Source organism: Limulus polyphemus, unplaced genomic scaffold (assembly GCF_000517525.1).
Source record: "Limulus polyphemus unplaced genomic scaffold, Limulus_polyphemus-2.1.2 Scaffold3091, whole genome shotgun sequence".
In the NCBI taxonomy this organism is placed as follows: domain Eukaryota; kingdom Metazoa; phylum Arthropoda; class Merostomata; order Xiphosura; family Limulidae; genus Limulus; species Limulus polyphemus.
The window spans coordinates 88,525-107,888 of NW_013668701.1; the positions used below are offsets into that span (position 1 = coordinate 88,525).

Consider the following 19,364-nt stretch of genomic DNA (forward strand, 5'->3'; position numbering starts at 1 on the left):
CAGTCCAAATACTACTTACCTCCTATACAACACAATCATAAACCAAAACCAGTCCAAATACTACTTACCTCCTATACAACACTGTCATACACCAAAACTAGTCCACATACTACTTACCTCCCATACAACACTGTCATAAACCAAAATCAGTCCACATACTACTTACCTCCTATACAACACTGTCATACACCAAGACCAGTCCAAATACTACTTACCTCCTATACAACAGTCATAAACCAAGACCAGTCCACATACCACTTAACTTCCTATACAACACTGTCATACACCAAAACCAGTCCAAATACTACTTACCTCCTATACAACAGTCATAAACCAAGACCAGTCCACATACCACTTAACTTCCTATACAACACTGTCATACACCAAAACCAGTCCAAATACTACTTACCTCCTATACAACAGTCATAAACCAAAATCAGTCCACATACTACTTACCTCCTAGGAAAAAAGCACTATTTCAATGGTGCTTAAAGTACAAACTAAAAGTGTTTGGTAATATGGTGGATTTTACTGCACACTTTTCTGTACTGACAGAACAAACTGCTGAAGGTGGTTTAATGATGGAGGGAATGTTCTCAATGCAGGTGTTTGGTCCTTTCATTTGTTTTCAAGAATGAATAACATCAAAGAGTATAAATGATTGTTGTTGCCAATCGTCTCCATCCAACGGTGATGCACTTCTGACCTCGAGGACAATGGACAATTCAGCTCACTCACGCTGGTTTCAGTTGTCTTCCTTGATCAATACAGACACTGAATCTCATCTTAAGAAAGTTTTTATGAAAAATTTGAACATTTCATCACTCATCATTATCTTCTTTTGAAATCGGTGAACCAATTACAACAAATGGGAATCAAACAAGACACCTTCCAGCACCTTATGGAATCTAAGTCCAGACAAAACCATGCTATTTATCAAGGTAGTTTTGGTTGGTAGTAGATGAGAATCCTTATCAAGTGGCCAATCAGTGTATACATCTTCACTGAACATTCTTGTTCATTCTCCTTTACATAAACTTTTATTTTTTCTGGCAAATTAACTTTCAATTATGTACTTAGTAGGAAATTAATGGAATCTAAGCTAAGCAGCAAAGAATTAAAGAAACTTAACAGGCAGAGTTGATTAGGTAAACCCGCATACTGGAAAATAGTTTTTGACAACAAAAGTTGCACAAATCAACAACTTTAAGTTACAAATGAGGTCCTGTACTGCAACAATTTTAACTCTAAGTGCACAGGGTCAGTCCTTTGGACCAGCCCTGTACTGGAGAATAAATGTTTACTATAATTCTGAATTTACTATGTTTATCTTCATGGAATATGGCAAGTATTGAGTACACATGAAACATTCTGTTGTAAATAGAAAATTAGAATTTTCAATGAGGTATTTTTACTAAAGATTTGTTTGTAAATTTACCAAGTCAGTCTGTTTTTTCAGTTAGGCTTAATTACCTGTGAAAAATTATATCTGTCATTAGGCTGCAATTCAAACTGATCCAGACAGTTTTTCATTGCAACATATTTGACTGTTTTACAGTCTTCTCAAATATTTGTTAAAACAGAAAAACAATTCATATAACTACTAAACTGAACAGATGTACCATACCTTGTAACCATTCCAGATATGGCTAAGTTCTTTTCGTACCAAACCTAGTAGTATAGGAGGTATCAAAGTGGCAGGAACTAAATACAGTAATGCAGGCTGTGGAGTTCTCATTAAATACAGGCCAAAAAATGTGATTATCAGGCCCAAACCATAACCTAAAATACACAAGAATTAACTATAATAATAGAAAAAAAATATTGGAAATTGTTGATGTAGTACAGCTTTTTACATATTATTGTTATCTAATATATTCAGAATTTCAAGTACCAGGTTAAACACAATGTACTGCATTTACACATCATCAATCACAAACCATCCCTCAATATACATATGTACAACACATTAAATATAAAAGAATGTTAAAAAATAAAATTCAGAAGAAAATATGTGTTAACTGCTTAAAATCCAATTTATGTGAATATAAAATTAACTCTACCTAGAGTGAAGCACAAAATATACTATCTATATAAGCACATTTTTCAGTAGCAGTTTATCATGAAAGTTATCTGAAATGAATATTTTAGTAACTTCTGAACAAGGTGCATTTAATATTGTTGAGTACTACATGCAGGTAATTAAATAAATTAACAGAAAAAGTGCAATATTAGTATTTGTGAGGATTCAAGATTTTAAGTTCTTAAAGAAGATGAAACACATAATTTTATAGTCAAAATCAATTAACAGTTTCCACTACTTTTACAAAGTTTGACAAACAAATAACAGATGTATCTTAGCCAAATTTGTTTCATAATCTTCTTTCACAAATTTTTTCAACCAGTGGCTTGTATTTACCGATAACATGAAAGGTGTGGTCTAGAAATCCAAATTTAGAAGAGCAGAAAAGTTTTCTTGGGATGCACGAGTCAATCACTGTCTTTTTCACAACTATGTTGAAATTGTTAAGTATTAATTTTGATAAGAATATAACATATGCAAGGAGTAATAATCACATAGAGAAATCCACGTGTTTTGTTCTTGAAGGAATAATATGACAGACAGGATTCTGCTTCTATCAGCAGTCAGGGTGCCACTAGTTTTTGGAGGTAACATTTGCACCTGTGCTTACAGCTATGTCACTGTCAAAATCTCTACTGGTTTCTCGCACATCAAGTAAAGAGTATATTCTGAATTATGTTTTGAAAAGTTTGAGATTTCTATTTCAACCACTTCTATTTTAACAACAGTACTAGTTTCACTTTTCCTCTTCAGAGTATCCATACACTTCCTGTTGAAGTAAAATTTTAACTCAATTTTATTGCATGGAGTAGTCTTCAACTGTTAAAACTTTGATTTCTACACATTTGTCATGTGGCATTTTTGTTCTCAAAGTTGTGAGAGTATTCACCACACTAATGCTGGGAATAGTACAACTTGGTGTAGCACTGTCTAATTAGTTGGATAACAGCCAATCACAATGTAAACTATCAACATGACTGTATTATGCAGTTAATTTTTATACAATAGAGAAGAACATATTTCCAACTGTATGTATATATATGACCAATTTAAAATGTGTTTGCAATATCTACTATTTAAGAACATATTTCCAACTGTATGTATATATATGACCAATTTAAAATGTGTTTGCAATATCTACTATTTAAAATGTCTAATGCCCGGATATCCTTAAATGTACACATTAGAACAGAAGATAATACTCAATCATAGAAGTTCAATAGTTATTTTATAACTCCTGTTGTTTTCTTGTTAGTTAAACAGAATTAAATACAAACATTTTCTGATCATTTAGGCTAAATGATTATTCCCAGTAAGCCTTCACAAATAACATATTTCTACATATTACGAGGAAGCTGTTCTCCACGTTAGGGGTCAGCATCTAGCTGTTGACACAACCTCTGAGATTGTCACCAAGAGCTCAAAAATAAAATGGCCACCGAAAAAAAAATTACCCAGATCATAATTACCTGGAAACCAAGAAAGAATCAACAAAAAAGTTTATGAAAAATGCTAAATATTTGCCAATGTTTTGTTTTTACATCTAAAGATCATGAAGAGTTTACATACATACAGTTGTTGTGATAAAATAGACTCTCCTGTTTCCAACTAACAAGTCATATCCATGACAGTATGCAACTAAGAGACCTGTAAAAATAAAACAAAACTGAAAATAAATTCATATGTATCCATACGGATATACAAGGATTATATAACTACATCTATAAGCTGGCAAAGAATACACAAAGAAATCAAATTTATTCAAGGGAATCTCCAAGACAGAAGAACTGATTGAAGCTATGTAGTGGTTGTGTTTGTAAAATCATGGCAGAGCAACTGATTGAGGCTACGTAGTGGTTGTGTTTGTAAAATCATGACAGGTGCACTAATAGAAGCTATGTAGTGGTTGTGTTTGTAAAATCATGACAGGTGCACTAATGGAAACTATGTAGTGGTTGTATTTGTAAAATCATGACAGGTGCACTAATGGAAACTATGTAGTGGTTGTATTTGTAAAATCATGACAGGTGCACTAATAGAAGCTATGTGGTGGTTGAGTGTATGTAATATCAGGATAGAGGTACTAAATGAAGGTATGTTGTGGTTGAGTGTAAAATTAAGATAGAAGTATTAAATGAAGCTATGTTGTGGTTGAGTGTAGAATTAGGATAGAGGTATTAAATGAAGCTATGTTGTGGTTGAGTGTAGAATTAAGATAGAGGTAATAAATGAAGCTATGTTGTGGTTGAGTGTAGAATCAGGATAGAGGTATTAAATTATGCTATGTTGTGGTTGAGTGTAGAATTAGGATAGACGTAATAAATGAAGCTATGTTGTGGTTGAGTGTAGAGTCAGGACAGAGGTAATAAATGAAGCTATGTTGTGGTTGAGTGTAGAATTAGGATATAGGTATTAAATGAAGCTATGTTGTGGTTGAGTGTAGAATTAGGATAGAGGTACTAAATGAAGCTATGTTGTGGTTGAGTGTAAAATTAGGATAGAGGTATTAAATGAAGCTATGTTGTCAGATGTATGTAGAGTAATGTGTATACCAATTCAGCACTACGCACAGCACGTGAAAATGAAAAACTATCAATCAGAATTTGTGATACATTTCTAATAAAAATTTCATAAAGATGTAATTCAAAAAATGTTTCATTTGAATCTTCAACTTGCACAATAAAAAACACTGGCTTTTGCCATCAAGCCATGCTGGTTTACTTGCAGGAAAAGTGGGGGAATTTTCTATACATGTTTAATAGTGAAAGTTCCAGACTTTAGGGCCCAATTTCTCCATGATAATATTATATTGAGAATCAAAATGGGGATTTGTGGATGTGATAGTCGCTGAGGTTTTCTACTAGTCTAAATGTAAATTCAATTCATAAAAGCACAACTTACCAGGAACTAGAATGTCACCAAATCCTAGTAGAGAATACTGCTTATAGCACACTGACATTGGGTCAAAGTTGAAGTGAGGTACACGTAGCACCATAGGAAGCTGTAAAACATATACAAGTGAATTGAGCAGTGACAGAAAACATGTGAATAGCTCAACCATTGACACTAAAGGTGAAATAAAATATCAGAAAACAGGTTTTAACACTTAATACCTATAGCTAACCCTTTCAAATATCTAAAAATAACTATTGTACAGTATCAACTAATAAATTAAATTATAAGATTTATAGTTCTCAACTTCCATGTTTCATTTAATTAGCAAAAGCAACATCTCTTTCCAAGACCAGCAAACAACCTTTTTTTTTCCCATTCAAAAAAAAAGCTTTCATTCCATATTTATATATAGTTTAATACTTAGTTGCTGAAAAAAAATGTTTCCATTAACTCAAGTACATCAAATATTTTTAAAGATCAATTAAAAATTATGAAAAAATTGCAGTAGCCTAAAAATGTCCTACATTCTAAACAGAAACCTGAAATAGAAATAATGTTGTAATGATCAATATACCAAACTCACAAAAAAAAAAAGATCTCTTGTATCTGTGAATGCATTACTTAGTGCCTATAGTGTTCCAGTCGAGATTCACATCAAGATCAATAACTCATGCACACTTAAATATTTTGGATTAATCCTTCCAAGAAAATTCAGTAGCTCTTTGCAAGAAACTTCTCCAAATATAATAAATCCAACCAATAGGAACTAACAATAAAATCAATGAAAGACTTTTGGTGAAACTTCTGATAAAGGCCTCAACTTCTCAATTTTGAGCTAGTAATATTCTAAACAAGAATTTTACTCTTCTGAAGTAAAACTTAGTAATCCACAAACATATTTCGTATTTCCTAAATGCTTTAGCAGTGCTTAATGTTCACCATTCTTGATTAAAGTAACAGAAAAATGTTTGCTTCATTGGAATTTATCTAATTAAGCTTTACAGAGAAACAGACTGCTGAGTACAATTGTCATATTATAACAATATGAATATTTTTTTACATCTGTGTAAGTATTATTATCACCGTAAGGATAAAACTAGTAAACATTCTAAAGCATTTTTTGTCAAGATATTAATTTGTAATTAAATGACTTAAATGTTTGGCATATTCCCGACAATATCTCCCTTTGTTAAAAGTTCTACCCACCAAATTAGCATCTAAAAACTTGCTTATTTATTAGGAACCAATAAATGTCACACAGTGGTAGATACCGATCATGTGTATAATTAGGATAGTAGTCATTTAACAGTAAAATTCAGTCTTACAGATTAATAAATCAGCAAATGAACAAAAAAATAACCTTACCACTTCTTGGCTACTTCCTCCTGTAGCTACTTCCACCATAACGCTTTCTCCTTTCTGCAAAGAAAAGAACTTTTAAAAGTTTAAAAGAATGATCTTTCTCTTGAACAATCAAATGAAAAAAAACAACTTCTCATGTAAAATTCACTAACGATATCTCTACTATCTTGAAAACTATAGAAAACTAACAACCTGATTATTGCTAAATTAAATCACTAAATTACGTAACAACTTCAAAAGATAGTTATTGAAACATATTTTACACATTATATCATGTATTTTGCAATGATAGTGTGTGTGTGTTTGTTTACTACGCTGGTGCTAAAGTGCAAGTGGGTAATTCTTCCATTAAAGGATATATCCCATATCCAATTTTGCCCATGAACTGGTTTCAGTCCAACTTAATACCCCCCCATGACTGATTGTTATATTGTGCATCAAAAATGTTGTTGAGAAACTGAAAAGTTTTTCTCAGCCATTATTTTTATGGTAAATTTATCTAACACACAATTCAATTGGGTATCTCATTACTATACTTTAGCCTATATCATCTCCTAAAAACACTGTTTCTATATTGCACATAATATTTCTTAAAGTTTTTCTTTTTAAATACTCTTAGGTACAAATTACTTTCAAATAATTGCTCCCTTCTCTATTAATCAAAAAGAAAAATACTACTGTTACTCAATTTAATTGTTAATTTTTTCCAAAGTATTAGTGATGAGAAACAGTACTCAAAACATGCACACTGCCAAAGATGGGGGTTGAAACTGGTTTTTCATCAATGGTAAACACTGTTTGGTACCAAAAACAAACAGTGTCATGTATATGGGTTATGTATTAAAACATCAATATGCAAGAACCCTATAAATTGTTGTTTTTAAGTTGTAGTTTTGTTTCTAGAAGCTTTTATATATGTGGTATTGTTTGTTTATTGCAAAACTAATAAAGCAAAAACCCTATAAATTGTTGTTTTTAAGTTGCAGTTTTGTTTCTAGAAGCTTTTATATATATGGTATTGTTTGTTTATTGCAAAACTAATAAAGCAATAACCCTATAAATTGTTGTTTTTAAGTTGTAGTTTTGTTTCTAGAAGCTTTTATATATGGGTATTGTTTGTTTATTGCAAAACTAATAAAGCAAAAACCCTATAAATTGTTGTTTTTAAGTTGCAGTTTTGTTTCTGGAAGCTTTTATATATGTGGTATTGTTTGTTTATTGCAAAACTACTAAGGCTATCTGCCATCATCTCAAATTTCAAACTGCCAACCAGAGGGAAGGCAACCAGCCAGCAGCACCTACCAACAACAATTTACCAACCAACAGGGGAATTGTCACATTATAACACCCTCACAGCTGAAAGGATGAGCACTTGTGACCCCAACACTTTCAGATTGTTCACTGACCTTCAGGCAATATCAGGCCTTATATATATAGTTAGAATGAAAAGTTTGCATCAGTATTTAAAGCTTATGCCAACTATTTAAAAATAGCAATTTCATGTTGTAGGCTAACCATCTAAAGGTACCTTAATCTCCAGTTTCATGTTATAGGCTAGTTATCTGAAGATATCCTAATCCACAGTTTCATGCTGTAGTTTAATTATATAAAGATATTCAAATCTCCAGTTTCATGTAGTAGGCTAATTATCTGAAGGTATCCTAGTTTACAGTTTCATGCTGTAGGTTAATTATCTAAAAGTATCCTAATCTCCAGTTTCTTGTTACAGGCTAATTATCTGAAGGTATCCTAACAGTTTTATGCTGTAGGCTAATTATCTGAAGGTATTCTAATTTACAGTTTCATACTGTAGGCTAATTATCTAAAGGTATCATAATCTACAGATTCATGCTGAGGTTAATTATTTAAAAGTACCTCAGTCTACAGTTTCATGCTTTAGGCTAGCTACCTGAAGGTATTCTAATTTACAGTTTCATGCTGAGGTTAATTATTTAAAGATATCCTAATCTATATCTAAAAATCTAATGACTAACTTTCAATTAACCCTTTCCAGATGGGCCATGGGTCAAAGGCCATTTCATCTCGTTTGTTGACTCGCATTCAAAATTTTATTGAACTACTATTTCATGAATTTATGTCAATAAGTTTGGTATCCAACTGTAGATTATAATTCAAATTTTAGTAATATACATTATTTAATTTCTTAATTTAAAAGTAAATATTAAAAAAACCCAGTTAAACCAATTTTTGTGTGTCACGTGGTATGTTAAATGAAGCACTGGTTCAAATTAGATTTATAAAAGCAAGAGGATAATTCGGGGATTAAACAAATATATTACAAAATTTTGTCAAGAAAATCACACAACCTAGTGTGAAAATCAGCAACATTTATAAACTTTAAATAAGTTTACTTACCACGGTTAAAAATGGTGTAATAAACACAAAGAAGATATCATAGAAGAAAAGGAGTACTAGAAGAATTGTACAAATCTGCAAAAGTATTTCATATTACAAAACATGAGAATGTTAATCTTTCTAGCAAACTATAGCTAGAAATGTTACAACATTACTGAACATCAATTTTGTGGCTAATCGTTCTATTATATAAAATACATAAAATACTAAATAAGTTGGACTTGTATATCACTGCATCAGTAAATGATATTGTGATATTATTTGTAATAACAATAAAAATCAATATTAAGTATAATAACAGAACACAAAATTATCTCATTTCTAAATTCTTGACACATTATCTAAAAGAATAAATGAGTAGCATTAATTGATATTCTTCAAAACCTTTACAAACATAAGTTTGACCAAGGTGCATAAAAGATTAAAAGATAACTAAAACACCATACTTTATGTCACACAAAATTCTAAAAAACAAAAAATGTAATTTAAATTGATAAAATACTAATAAATTTTTCTATTTGCCAAACTATATATGAATCATGTTTTTGTTAATTGCCATGATGTATTGAAACTTTCTTCCTTAAATTGTCTAACCTTCTACAAATTCCAGTTACTCTTATTCTAGATATTAGAATATTACAATTTTCTCATTGTCTTTAGATGCGAATGGGGGTCATTAAATGTTTCCAAATCTTCATAAGCATGAAGCAGGATTAAAGAAATAGGTCAGGAGAGAAAAAAACACATTCCTATAAATGCTGTCATGGGAGAAACATTATTCTGAGTGTTGTTCAGTAGAAAAAAAATTGCATGCACACAGTGAAACAAACCTAAAAAGCTAGAATGATAGAAATTAAGAACTATGAAAAATGTTGTGTTGTAGGCCATACTTCATGTGTGACCAGATAATAAAATTGATACAAGTAAGACACATCAAGGTGACAGAAAATTACAATCATCTGTTTATGTACAGTTATATAAAACATTCATCACTGACTGACAATTCTTAGTCTCAGGGCAGAACCTGAAAAAAACATAAAATTCTAGATATAAAACCGACCCAACCATGAATATTGGAAAAGATTTTATAAAATGAATAGCCTGATACAGAAATAAGCAAAAAGTTTTCACAGAAATATGTTAGTTGCTAAAATCTACAAATGAATAGAAACCTTTCATCAAAGATCTAAGACTAGAATAGCACCTTACTGAAAACTAGACTAATTAAATATTGAAGACTACAAATAGCATCTTTCCTTTCGTAAGGTGTGTCTGTCTGGATGAACAGTAACAATAAGAAACTCTAGAAACTTTCTGAAATAATACAGACAAAGTGCATACTGCCTGTCTCTTTCTCTCGAGCCACGTGAGAATAGAATCTTGCCTGTGATTGAGAATCTAGAACTATCTGGTTACTATGAATGAATAAACTGTGTCACCAACACCTTACAATAATTCACAGAATTACAAACAACTTTAAGTTTTATGACCATGTTCAAGTGCCAAAAAAAATGAAAAGGATACAAAACTAAATGTAACCTTAACTAATATTTCTCACAGATTGGTTACAGTAAAATAATACATGCTTTGACAGACTGGCAAAGTAAAATTATACCATTTACAGTCTTGCATTATGCGCCTTGCTATTAAGATATTCATTCTAAACTTTAGTTTTTAATCTCAAACATTTTGCTTAAAAATATAACATTATATCAAATCAACATACATACTGTTAGGACAGCGGAAGTCACGCGACACTGGGAGCATACTCGTTGGAGCTTCTAGAAGGATCATGAATTATCGAGAAACCGCGCGAATGTCTGAGTGTTTGCCAGACGCCCTCTTTTTTAGCATATAAGCCTGGCAAATAAAGCCAGCAATAGAGAGATATGCAGATAGATTGAAGAGATAGATAATTGAGTCAAGCGAATAGTAGGCACCGTAAGTAAAGTGTGTGAATCACTGTGATTTATAGCGTGTGTTATAAAGGTTAAGTTTAAAGTGACTGTGGAAATTCTGTGTATTACAAAAAGTTTGTATCGAGAAAGAATAAACTAGTTTTAATGAAGAAGGGACTTGTCTCGCTGAAGTTCTTCGGAAAGAAATTATACCAGAAATTAACAAACAAGCAGATACGTAACAATACAATGACAACATCACCCAAGTTATCATAAGATGTGAAAACAGCTAGATACTATAACAGCAGAATCACACAGTTATAGATCCTGATCATGAGCTTTTAAGTTTGATAAAATTCTCTCAAGATTTAAAGGAATAATGATATTATGAACTTGAACTTAATACTCACCTTTAAGCTGGGAAGTCTTACAGACTTTAACATATTTATGCTGAATGCAATCCCCAAAATGTCTTGAAGAATCCAAGAATAGCTAAATTAGTTACATACATAGTTTTAATGAACAAAACACAATTTTATATTAAAATACATACAAAAGTAAATATTTAATGTTATTAGCTTGTATCTGTGATTGTTAAATTATACAACACAATTCATATATTATAGCTTGCCAATATTATTACCTCAAAAGTAGCAAACAAGAAGCACTATTTGTATATATTTTGGTTTAAACTTAAAAGTCATTCTTAACACTGTTATTATAAATTTATTTAAGAATCAACATAACCTAAACCTTGTTATATCACCAAAATGCCTCAGGCTTTTAAAGAAAGCCCAAATGTTTTTTGAGTGTGACTTTTCCAGGAGTTATTTAATCCTAAATTTGGAATACCAATTCTAAAAACTATAATAGAATATCAATTGCTTTTACTTTTTCTCTGAAAAAACAAACAAACTAACTAGCTAAATAGTAAAGCCCTACATTTCAAATCTTAAAAGAGAATTCTACTGAGTTTCGCTCAGGACAAATAGAAAGAAGTATCATTCAAAACTCAGTGATCAAGTTTTATTTACATTTTCTTTTTGTGTCTCTTTTTAATATTTCATGCTCATAAAGTTTTCTAATATATCACAAGAGACTCTAATCCTGAAGACATGTATGCAACTGGATACCAATCACTTATACCTTCTGAAGAGGTCACTATTTTCAAGACAAACAGAAATAAAATAACAAGTAATAAGATGTACCTACATACAGCTGAAACTTACATGAGTTTCATTTCAATACTAAATACACAATATTCCAAAAATAATGTGCTTTTGATGAACAGTAAACAAAGTCATCAACTTGAAAAACGTAGCAAGAAGAAAGAGAATTCATCTTAAGAAACCAAGATCTTCAGCTACAATAATGTGATCAAAAGAAACAGCACACAGATCAGCACAGACATTAGGCACAAGTAAAAAGAAAGACATTATATCCTATAATCAACAATTCATTTTGGAAACAGAAAACACAGGGTACATTTACAACTGTGGCATATTCTACATCAATCCTCGATGGTAACCTAGCAACACATGGAACACCAGAGCTAATTATACTACTGAAAGAGTATAAACATTTCAAATAGAGATAAAGAAAGAAAGCCATTTAAAAAGCGAAAGTCACGTGGAGATATGGAAATGCTGATAATGTTGTATTTCCACCAAAATAACACCACCCAGAAGGATGAAATTTTGTAACGTATATAGGTCAAGAGTCGTATTGTACAACAGACAAATACCACAAGGATGCCCCCCACTGACGGAAAGGTTGGAGCTTCTCAATGCTCCAAAGCAAAGTTTGTGAAAATCCCTAAAATATAACAAGATGGACAGCAAACCAAACGTGATATGAACTGCAGACACCTAAAAGTCAAGTACACTACTTACAAAGAAATTGGAATATTTTTAAAGGTATAAGTAGAAAAACTCCAAAAGTGATTAAATAAAAAACAAAATGTATCAAGAAATAAAACAAAATAAAGTGATGGAGGTGAGCTAAAACCTGAAAATAACCATAAGCTAGCATACTGGAAAAGTATTAGCCTGACAAATCAGGAGTTATTCCAGCCAAAAAAAGAGAGTGTAGAAAAAAAAAACATATTCAATTTAAATGAAACACAACTAATCCTTACAAAATCAAAAATGGTCTGATCAACAATTTGGTGTTCATAAACAATCAGCAAAGTTGTGGGTGGAGAAATATAAATCCTGAACATGGTGTTAACCCTACTGAGATGGGTCTTCTTATGATCATGGGTCAAAGGCCATGTCATCGCGTTTGCAGACTCATTTTCAAAATATTATTGAACTACTATTTTATGAATATATGTCAATAAGTTTGGTATCAACTTATAAAGTATAATTATAATTTTAGTATTATACATCAGTTAATTTCTTAATTTAAAAGTAAATATTAAAAAAATAATCCTAAATATTGACTTTTGTGTCACATGGTACGTTGAATGCAGAATTGGTTTAAATTAGATGTTTATGATGTTGAAATACAAAGTCTATATTTTCTGACGAATTAGATAATCAAATTATCGATATTGACAATCTAGAATATAAGGTAAGAACCTCTCATCTTTTCTATTTTCTGAGATATTAATATAATTATTGAATCAATCAAGGTGGCCCCGCTCACCTTTTTCATTTTTGAAAATACTTGCTTACATACATCTACTTCGCCCAGTGACATGTGTATATAACCAATCAAAAGCTCAGAATGTCCCCCTTGTGGTTTTTCTCAGCCTCTGTGAAGTATTTGTGCAGGAAATGCTTTTTTTTCATGCTAGATTTCAACTGGTAAAGTAAGACATTAGTGAGCTCAAAAAATTATATATTTTTCAGACCTAAATACAGCTTAGTTACTAATCTTGATAAATTATAGTGGAATTCTGTGATGTTGATATAGTAATTTATGATTTTTTTATTTCAAAATACATAAATAAAACCTAAAAAAATATTTTGTTTTACATCCTCCACATGTGAAATTTGATAAGGCTTAACAACTTATGATTAGCAGCAAATGAGTACAAAGTTCATAACTAGAAGAGATAACTGTTTTCTATACTTCTTTATTTATTGTTCTATATTTTAAGAAAAATAACTGAAAATTAAGAACTTATTTGTAAATAATAATAATAACACATATAATGTATTATAACTGAAATGTGACTGTATTTTACAAAATACTAGTCCACTAGAATACAGCCAAGACAGGTCACTTTGAAATGCCAGTTTTATATTCTTGGATACAGTAACATGAATGCACGTGCGCCGCATCATTGGAACTTCTGTAATGTTAATCAGGCATGGCTGAAAGGTCAATAAAATAAAAGTAATAATATATATAGATATATGATGTTATAAGATTTAAACTATTTAGACTAAACATTTGTGTTTGTGTTATAATTTGTAGTCATTCTAGAATGAAAAAAAGCATAATTTATATCAATTTCTTAATTTTTTATGGTGGCTATGAGGTCAGTAGAATTTACCAAACTCATACAAAGATACAATAGTGAAAATAACAGATAAATTATACAGCCCATAGTAAGAGAATTAATAGCACAAACAGAAAAAAAAATTCACTTAATAAATTAACCCTTTAACCATGAGTACCCCTTTAAACACTTTAATGTATCACAACGTAATGTTTTGGGAGAACATTGGACTTATTGGTCTATCTCAGCTGTCCCATCCTCTACACTAAAACTATTAATAACTAAATTTAAAAAATATATATTAAAGCTTGCCCTTATCATTCATATACTTATCAAGCTTTCTCTCAAATTCACTTAAATTTACTGTTTCCACAACATCCAAAGACAACCCATTCCAAAGGCCAATCACACTGTTAGACATTGTTAAGGTTATTCCTAACCATATTATACTTATAATTCAAATTATGATAACTCACATGCATTATTATGCTATTATTATAAGTAAAACCCATTTGTCATTTATTTTCCCAACTCACAGAACGATCTAAATCGATTTGTAAATCAGCAGCTTCCTTTTCACAGCTAGTAACACGCAAGACCTTAATATCATCTGCAAATGTAAGTAATTTTTTTCATCTATGTCACTGATGTAAATAAAAAAAATCAAAGGTCCTAAGACTGGGCCCTGAGGTACCCCACTTGTAACATTAATCCAGTTGTAACTGCCCACTGTTCAAGAACTTACAAAAAGTAGTAGCAAGTGGCTCACAAATCCAATCCTTAACTTCCTTCAAAACCCTTTGGGAAATATTATCTGGCCCAGGAGCCTTATCGTTTTTAAACTTCCCAATTTTTTTCTTAACCATCTCAGAATTAATGTAGTCATCTTGTTTGATCTTGTTTCCATCTATCAACTGTTTAAGATGTGGAATACTGCTTAAATGTTCATTAGTATAAACTAAAGAAAAACCAAATTTTTATAACCTAACCATCTTATAATCATCAGATACAAGCCTTCCTTTATCATCCCTCAAGGGTCCTACCCCCCATCCTAGCATTTTGTGTATCCTTAATGTATTTAAAGAAATCCTTATTGTAAATTTTTACATTTTCAGCCAACCTTTTTGATGTCCTAATTTCCTGTTTCACCAACTTTTTGATCTTCTATAATCTTCTAAGTCTCCCCTCATACCAGTTAATTTAAATTTCTTAAATTTGTGATGCTATTCTTTAATTTTATCACTCGTATTCTTTGTGATCCTACCTGGTTTTTTTATTTGCAGCTACCCTTTTCTTTCTATAGAGAATATGTTTACCTTGAATATTTAAAAATTTATCTTTAAAAATTTTCCACATCTGATCAGTGTCTCCAAATAACTCAGCTGGCCAATTCACAACAGATAATTCTTGTTGCATCCCTTCAAAATTTGCTTTTTTGCAATTTGCAACCAAAATATCATTATTCTTTATCTCCATATGCAGCAAAACATTGAACCTAATAGAGCAATGATCACTTGCACCCAGATGTTCCCCAATTTCCACCCTCTCGATCATTTATATATCTGAAGTTAACAATAAATCTAAAATAGCATTGTTTCTAGTAGGTTCTTTGACTAATTAGTGAAGAAAGCCATTTCAACAGTTTCCAAAAACCTTTCTGTCTCACGATTTGACTCTAGTATTTCCCAATCTATATGCCTGAAATTAAAATCACCCATAATTATGACTTCACTAACAGCAGAAATCTTAATCTTATTATAAAGTTTCTCACTAATTTCATCAGTATGATTTGGTGGTTTGTAACAAATTCCCACTAAAAGCCTTTTTTTTTTTTATCCACTAGTAGAAACCCAAATGGATTCAATATTTTTGCTATTATCTTTGATAGCCTCAACTTCAACAGAATGTAACTCACATTTTACATATAAAGCCACTGCACCCCCTCTTTAATACTCTATCCCTAGTAAATAGCCTGTAACCCTGTATTTCAAAGAAATTTCTGTCATCAAAATCATATACATTTAACCAGGTCTTAGTTATTCCTATTATATCAAAATCCTCCATTCCTACCAGTGCTCTAAAGTCATCTATTTTATTTCTTATACTTCTAGCATTACAATACTAACAATTAAGCCTACCCTTATAACTACTTTTTTACTCAATTCCTATGCTAAACTCTTCTCTGCCTCATATTTTTTTTGCATTTAGTTTTTCCTGGTCCGCACCACTGTCTAGTCCTAGTTTCAAACTTTGCTTAAATTTGAGTTAATAGCCTAGCAAACAAACCAGCCCCTATCCTATTTAAATGTAAACCATCCATTCTAAAAAACTCCTTTATTCCATTGAACTAATCACAAAAGTCCAACGAGCTAATATGCTCATAATCTAATTATTTTCTCCATATTTACCCCACAGACTATCCTATCCACATGCCTTGTCAAGGAATAACCTATAACTATAACCTCCTTATCATCCACATCCTTCTCTGACCCTTTTGTTTTCCTTCCTTCCAATAGTTCCTCATCTGCAGAAGCCAGGGCTGAAATCTGCTGCTCAATAGAATAGACTTATCACAATTAAATCCCCTACTTTTAGCCCTAATAGTACTCTTTCTAACTTCGTGAAAGTCATTGTTAGCTGATGTATTCCTTGAATGTAAAAGCTTAAGCTCCTCTTAAAATTCTGCTGCTATTTCCCACAGCTTACCCTTCTCTTTATCTATTGCTTCTACTTTAATTAGGATAGCCTCCAACTTCTCTTCCAACCTACAAACTCTACATACAAGTTGCACATCTTCACTACTAGCTTCCTTAAATAAAACCCGCTAATTGTACCCATTACACCTAACACACTGTGAACACTTAACTCCTACACTAGTCTTAACAATTATATTTATACTTATAGCCTGTAAATAAATACTCAATACCAAGTACCAGTAGCCTAATGTCAACACTGTTACTGTTAAGCCTAACATTTAAGAACTAATTATATTAGTTTTTTTATCACTACTTTGTCTTCACACTAAAGTAATTAATTTTATCTTTAATTATATAAAACTTAGAAACAGAACTTTGTTAGGAGTGATTAGTCTTTACTTTGACATATAAATACTGTTAATAATACAATGTATTTAGCTTAAAATATATTATAATCTACCTATAACTATACGCTGAACTTAAACTAATGGATCTAAGTTCAAGTAAACAAATTAATCCATAAAACATGAGAAGACAATAAAGTAGTCTTTAGATTGTAGCTATTTAATAAAACAATGTATTAACCTGTATTATGATTTGCCAATAAGTTGAATTATAGCTAAGCCTAAAGTACCATTACACTTACTATCCTTATTTAATGTTTTAGTACAACTTACACCACTAAACTCTAAGTTAAAACTTTGACTGTCTAACTTTTATTTACTAATCTTACTAAATATAGTTATTCTTTTGTTATTTAACACAATTTACTGCAAATGATAATATCAATATTAAATAATTTTCAAAAATCTAGAAGATCTTAACTTTTCAACGACTTTTCTCTTTTCAGTAGTGCCCTCTGTATACCTGCACAAGTCACCATGTTATGTTCAATACTTAATTAAACTTTACTAACAATTTATGTGAATTAAATTAACATTATTATGTATGTTAACTTCTAAGTCCTTTATTTCAAAAGAAACCTTTAAAAAACTACTTCAGATGTATTGTCACATGACCAACAAGCTATGAAAATTTTCTACTTTGGCACTGTGTATCTTAAAAAATACAATGGCAGTGTGTAGATGTACGTCTAGACTATAAGATGCTCACATAACCTTTTGACTTGTACATTTCAAAGTTCTTTGAATAAATGCAGTTGAAACAAGTAATAATTTTTTTTCAACCTCTGACAGGTGCCATGCCCACTTTCAACAGGTTTGTTTGAGCTTTGTAGCCTACATGTAGATGTTACATACACATGTGTATAGTCATTAGAAAGAGCTCATTTTACACTATAATCTAACAACAGTTTTTCTGAAATTGACACACAGTTTTCATCACAGAGTACATGTAACTTACTGTAGTATTGTTGGTTGCTTGATCGATTATAGCACTTATGGTTGTTTCTTACCTAAATGTGTTATAGTTGGAAATACAGTGTAAATTTTATTTAGATCTTGCTATTATATTTTAGTTAATTATGTATTAATTATGTTTTAAAATTGATAATTGAAAAGTTTAAACATACGTGGTACTTTGTTTCAGTTCTCAAGGCTTACGATATTACATAGTACATGAATATTTTGCTGAAGGATTGCACATGTCTCCCAAATAAACTGTATTATGCCTCAAGGGCACTGTTGACTTGTGCTGTTATGAATAATAAATGGTAAAGGACAAGAAAAGAAAAATAAAACATTAAAAATTAACTATATGTGAAAAGGAAAAGACCTGGTATTATGAAGTTAATAAAAGGAAAATCTTTATAGATATTCTATAAAAAAATTAAAAGGTATGTATTTTTGTCTCTTTCGTAATTTGAATCATTTCATTGCATTGTACTTTGATGATAATAGCTAGAGTTAGTGATATGATAATGAAAATGAAAAATAAAATATAAACATTTACCTCAAAAATAACTTTTGATATTCATTTAGGAGGTTCTAGACGTTATGCAAATGAAATATGAAAACTATAAGATGAAGAAAGTATTTTTATATTTAAAATGAAAATGACCTTGCACTTTAACTATTTTAACAGCTTGGGTGTAAATAACTACCACAGATAAATAAGGTTTTTATTAGAAAGACGTAATTAAAATAATGTAATTTTTTCTGTACAAAATACTTATAAATTTAACAAAATCTTACAAGGTTTTGTGAGGAACTTTCAGAGTTACTGTATGTCTTTTGCATAAATGTCCTTTCCCAGTCAAAGTGATATAAATTATATCAGCCCAAGGTGAAAGGGTTAAACCTTCCAAGTTGATGTTATACAAGAATATACCAAAAATGTAGTTTGAGAAAAAAAAACAACAGACTTTTGCAAAGACTGCGATGGCACAGATTATGAAGCAAAATCACTGTTGATGATCTAACAAAGTGAGAAAAAAAAAGACCAGCATTATCCCAGCTGAAAGGTCTAGAAGTAAAGGAAATTAAGATGAGGTAAATTTCAAACACTGATAATTGAGCAAAACTCTACAAGGAATAGTTAGCATTCAATTTTAGTTTCAATTTTTCAATATATAATGTTTTGTTAAATGAATGCTATTGTTACATCTCCGTTTGTTAATTAACTTTCCGTAACTTCATTCTGAC

The 19,364-nt window shown here is 30.8% G+C and overlaps 1 protein-coding gene across 2 annotated transcripts in view; it reads right to left on the bottom strand.

Annotated features, from left to right (window-relative positions):
- The window catches only part of LOC106468634 (signal peptide peptidase-like 2B), a 55,660-nt gene that overhangs the window by 3,657 nt on the left and 32,639 nt on the right, over nt 1–19,364 (bottom strand). The window contains exons 9-14 of one of the 2 annotated variants that reach the window (XM_022396981.1): nt 11,025–11,106; nt 8,717–8,791; nt 6,344–6,397; nt 4,985–5,084; nt 3,653–3,730; nt 1,628–1,782 (exon numbers count right to left, since the gene is read on the bottom strand). In XM_022396981.1, coding sequence (XP_022252689.1) covers nt 1,628–1,782; nt 3,653–3,730; nt 4,985–5,084; nt 6,344–6,397; nt 8,717–8,791; nt 11,025–11,106 — 544 coding nt within the window. Of the gene's footprint in view, nt 1–1,627; nt 1,783–3,652; nt 3,731–4,984; nt 5,085–6,343; nt 6,413–8,716; nt 8,792–11,024; nt 11,107–19,364 lie in introns of both variants that reach the window. The other variant, XM_022396980.1, reaches the window with a different exon arrangement.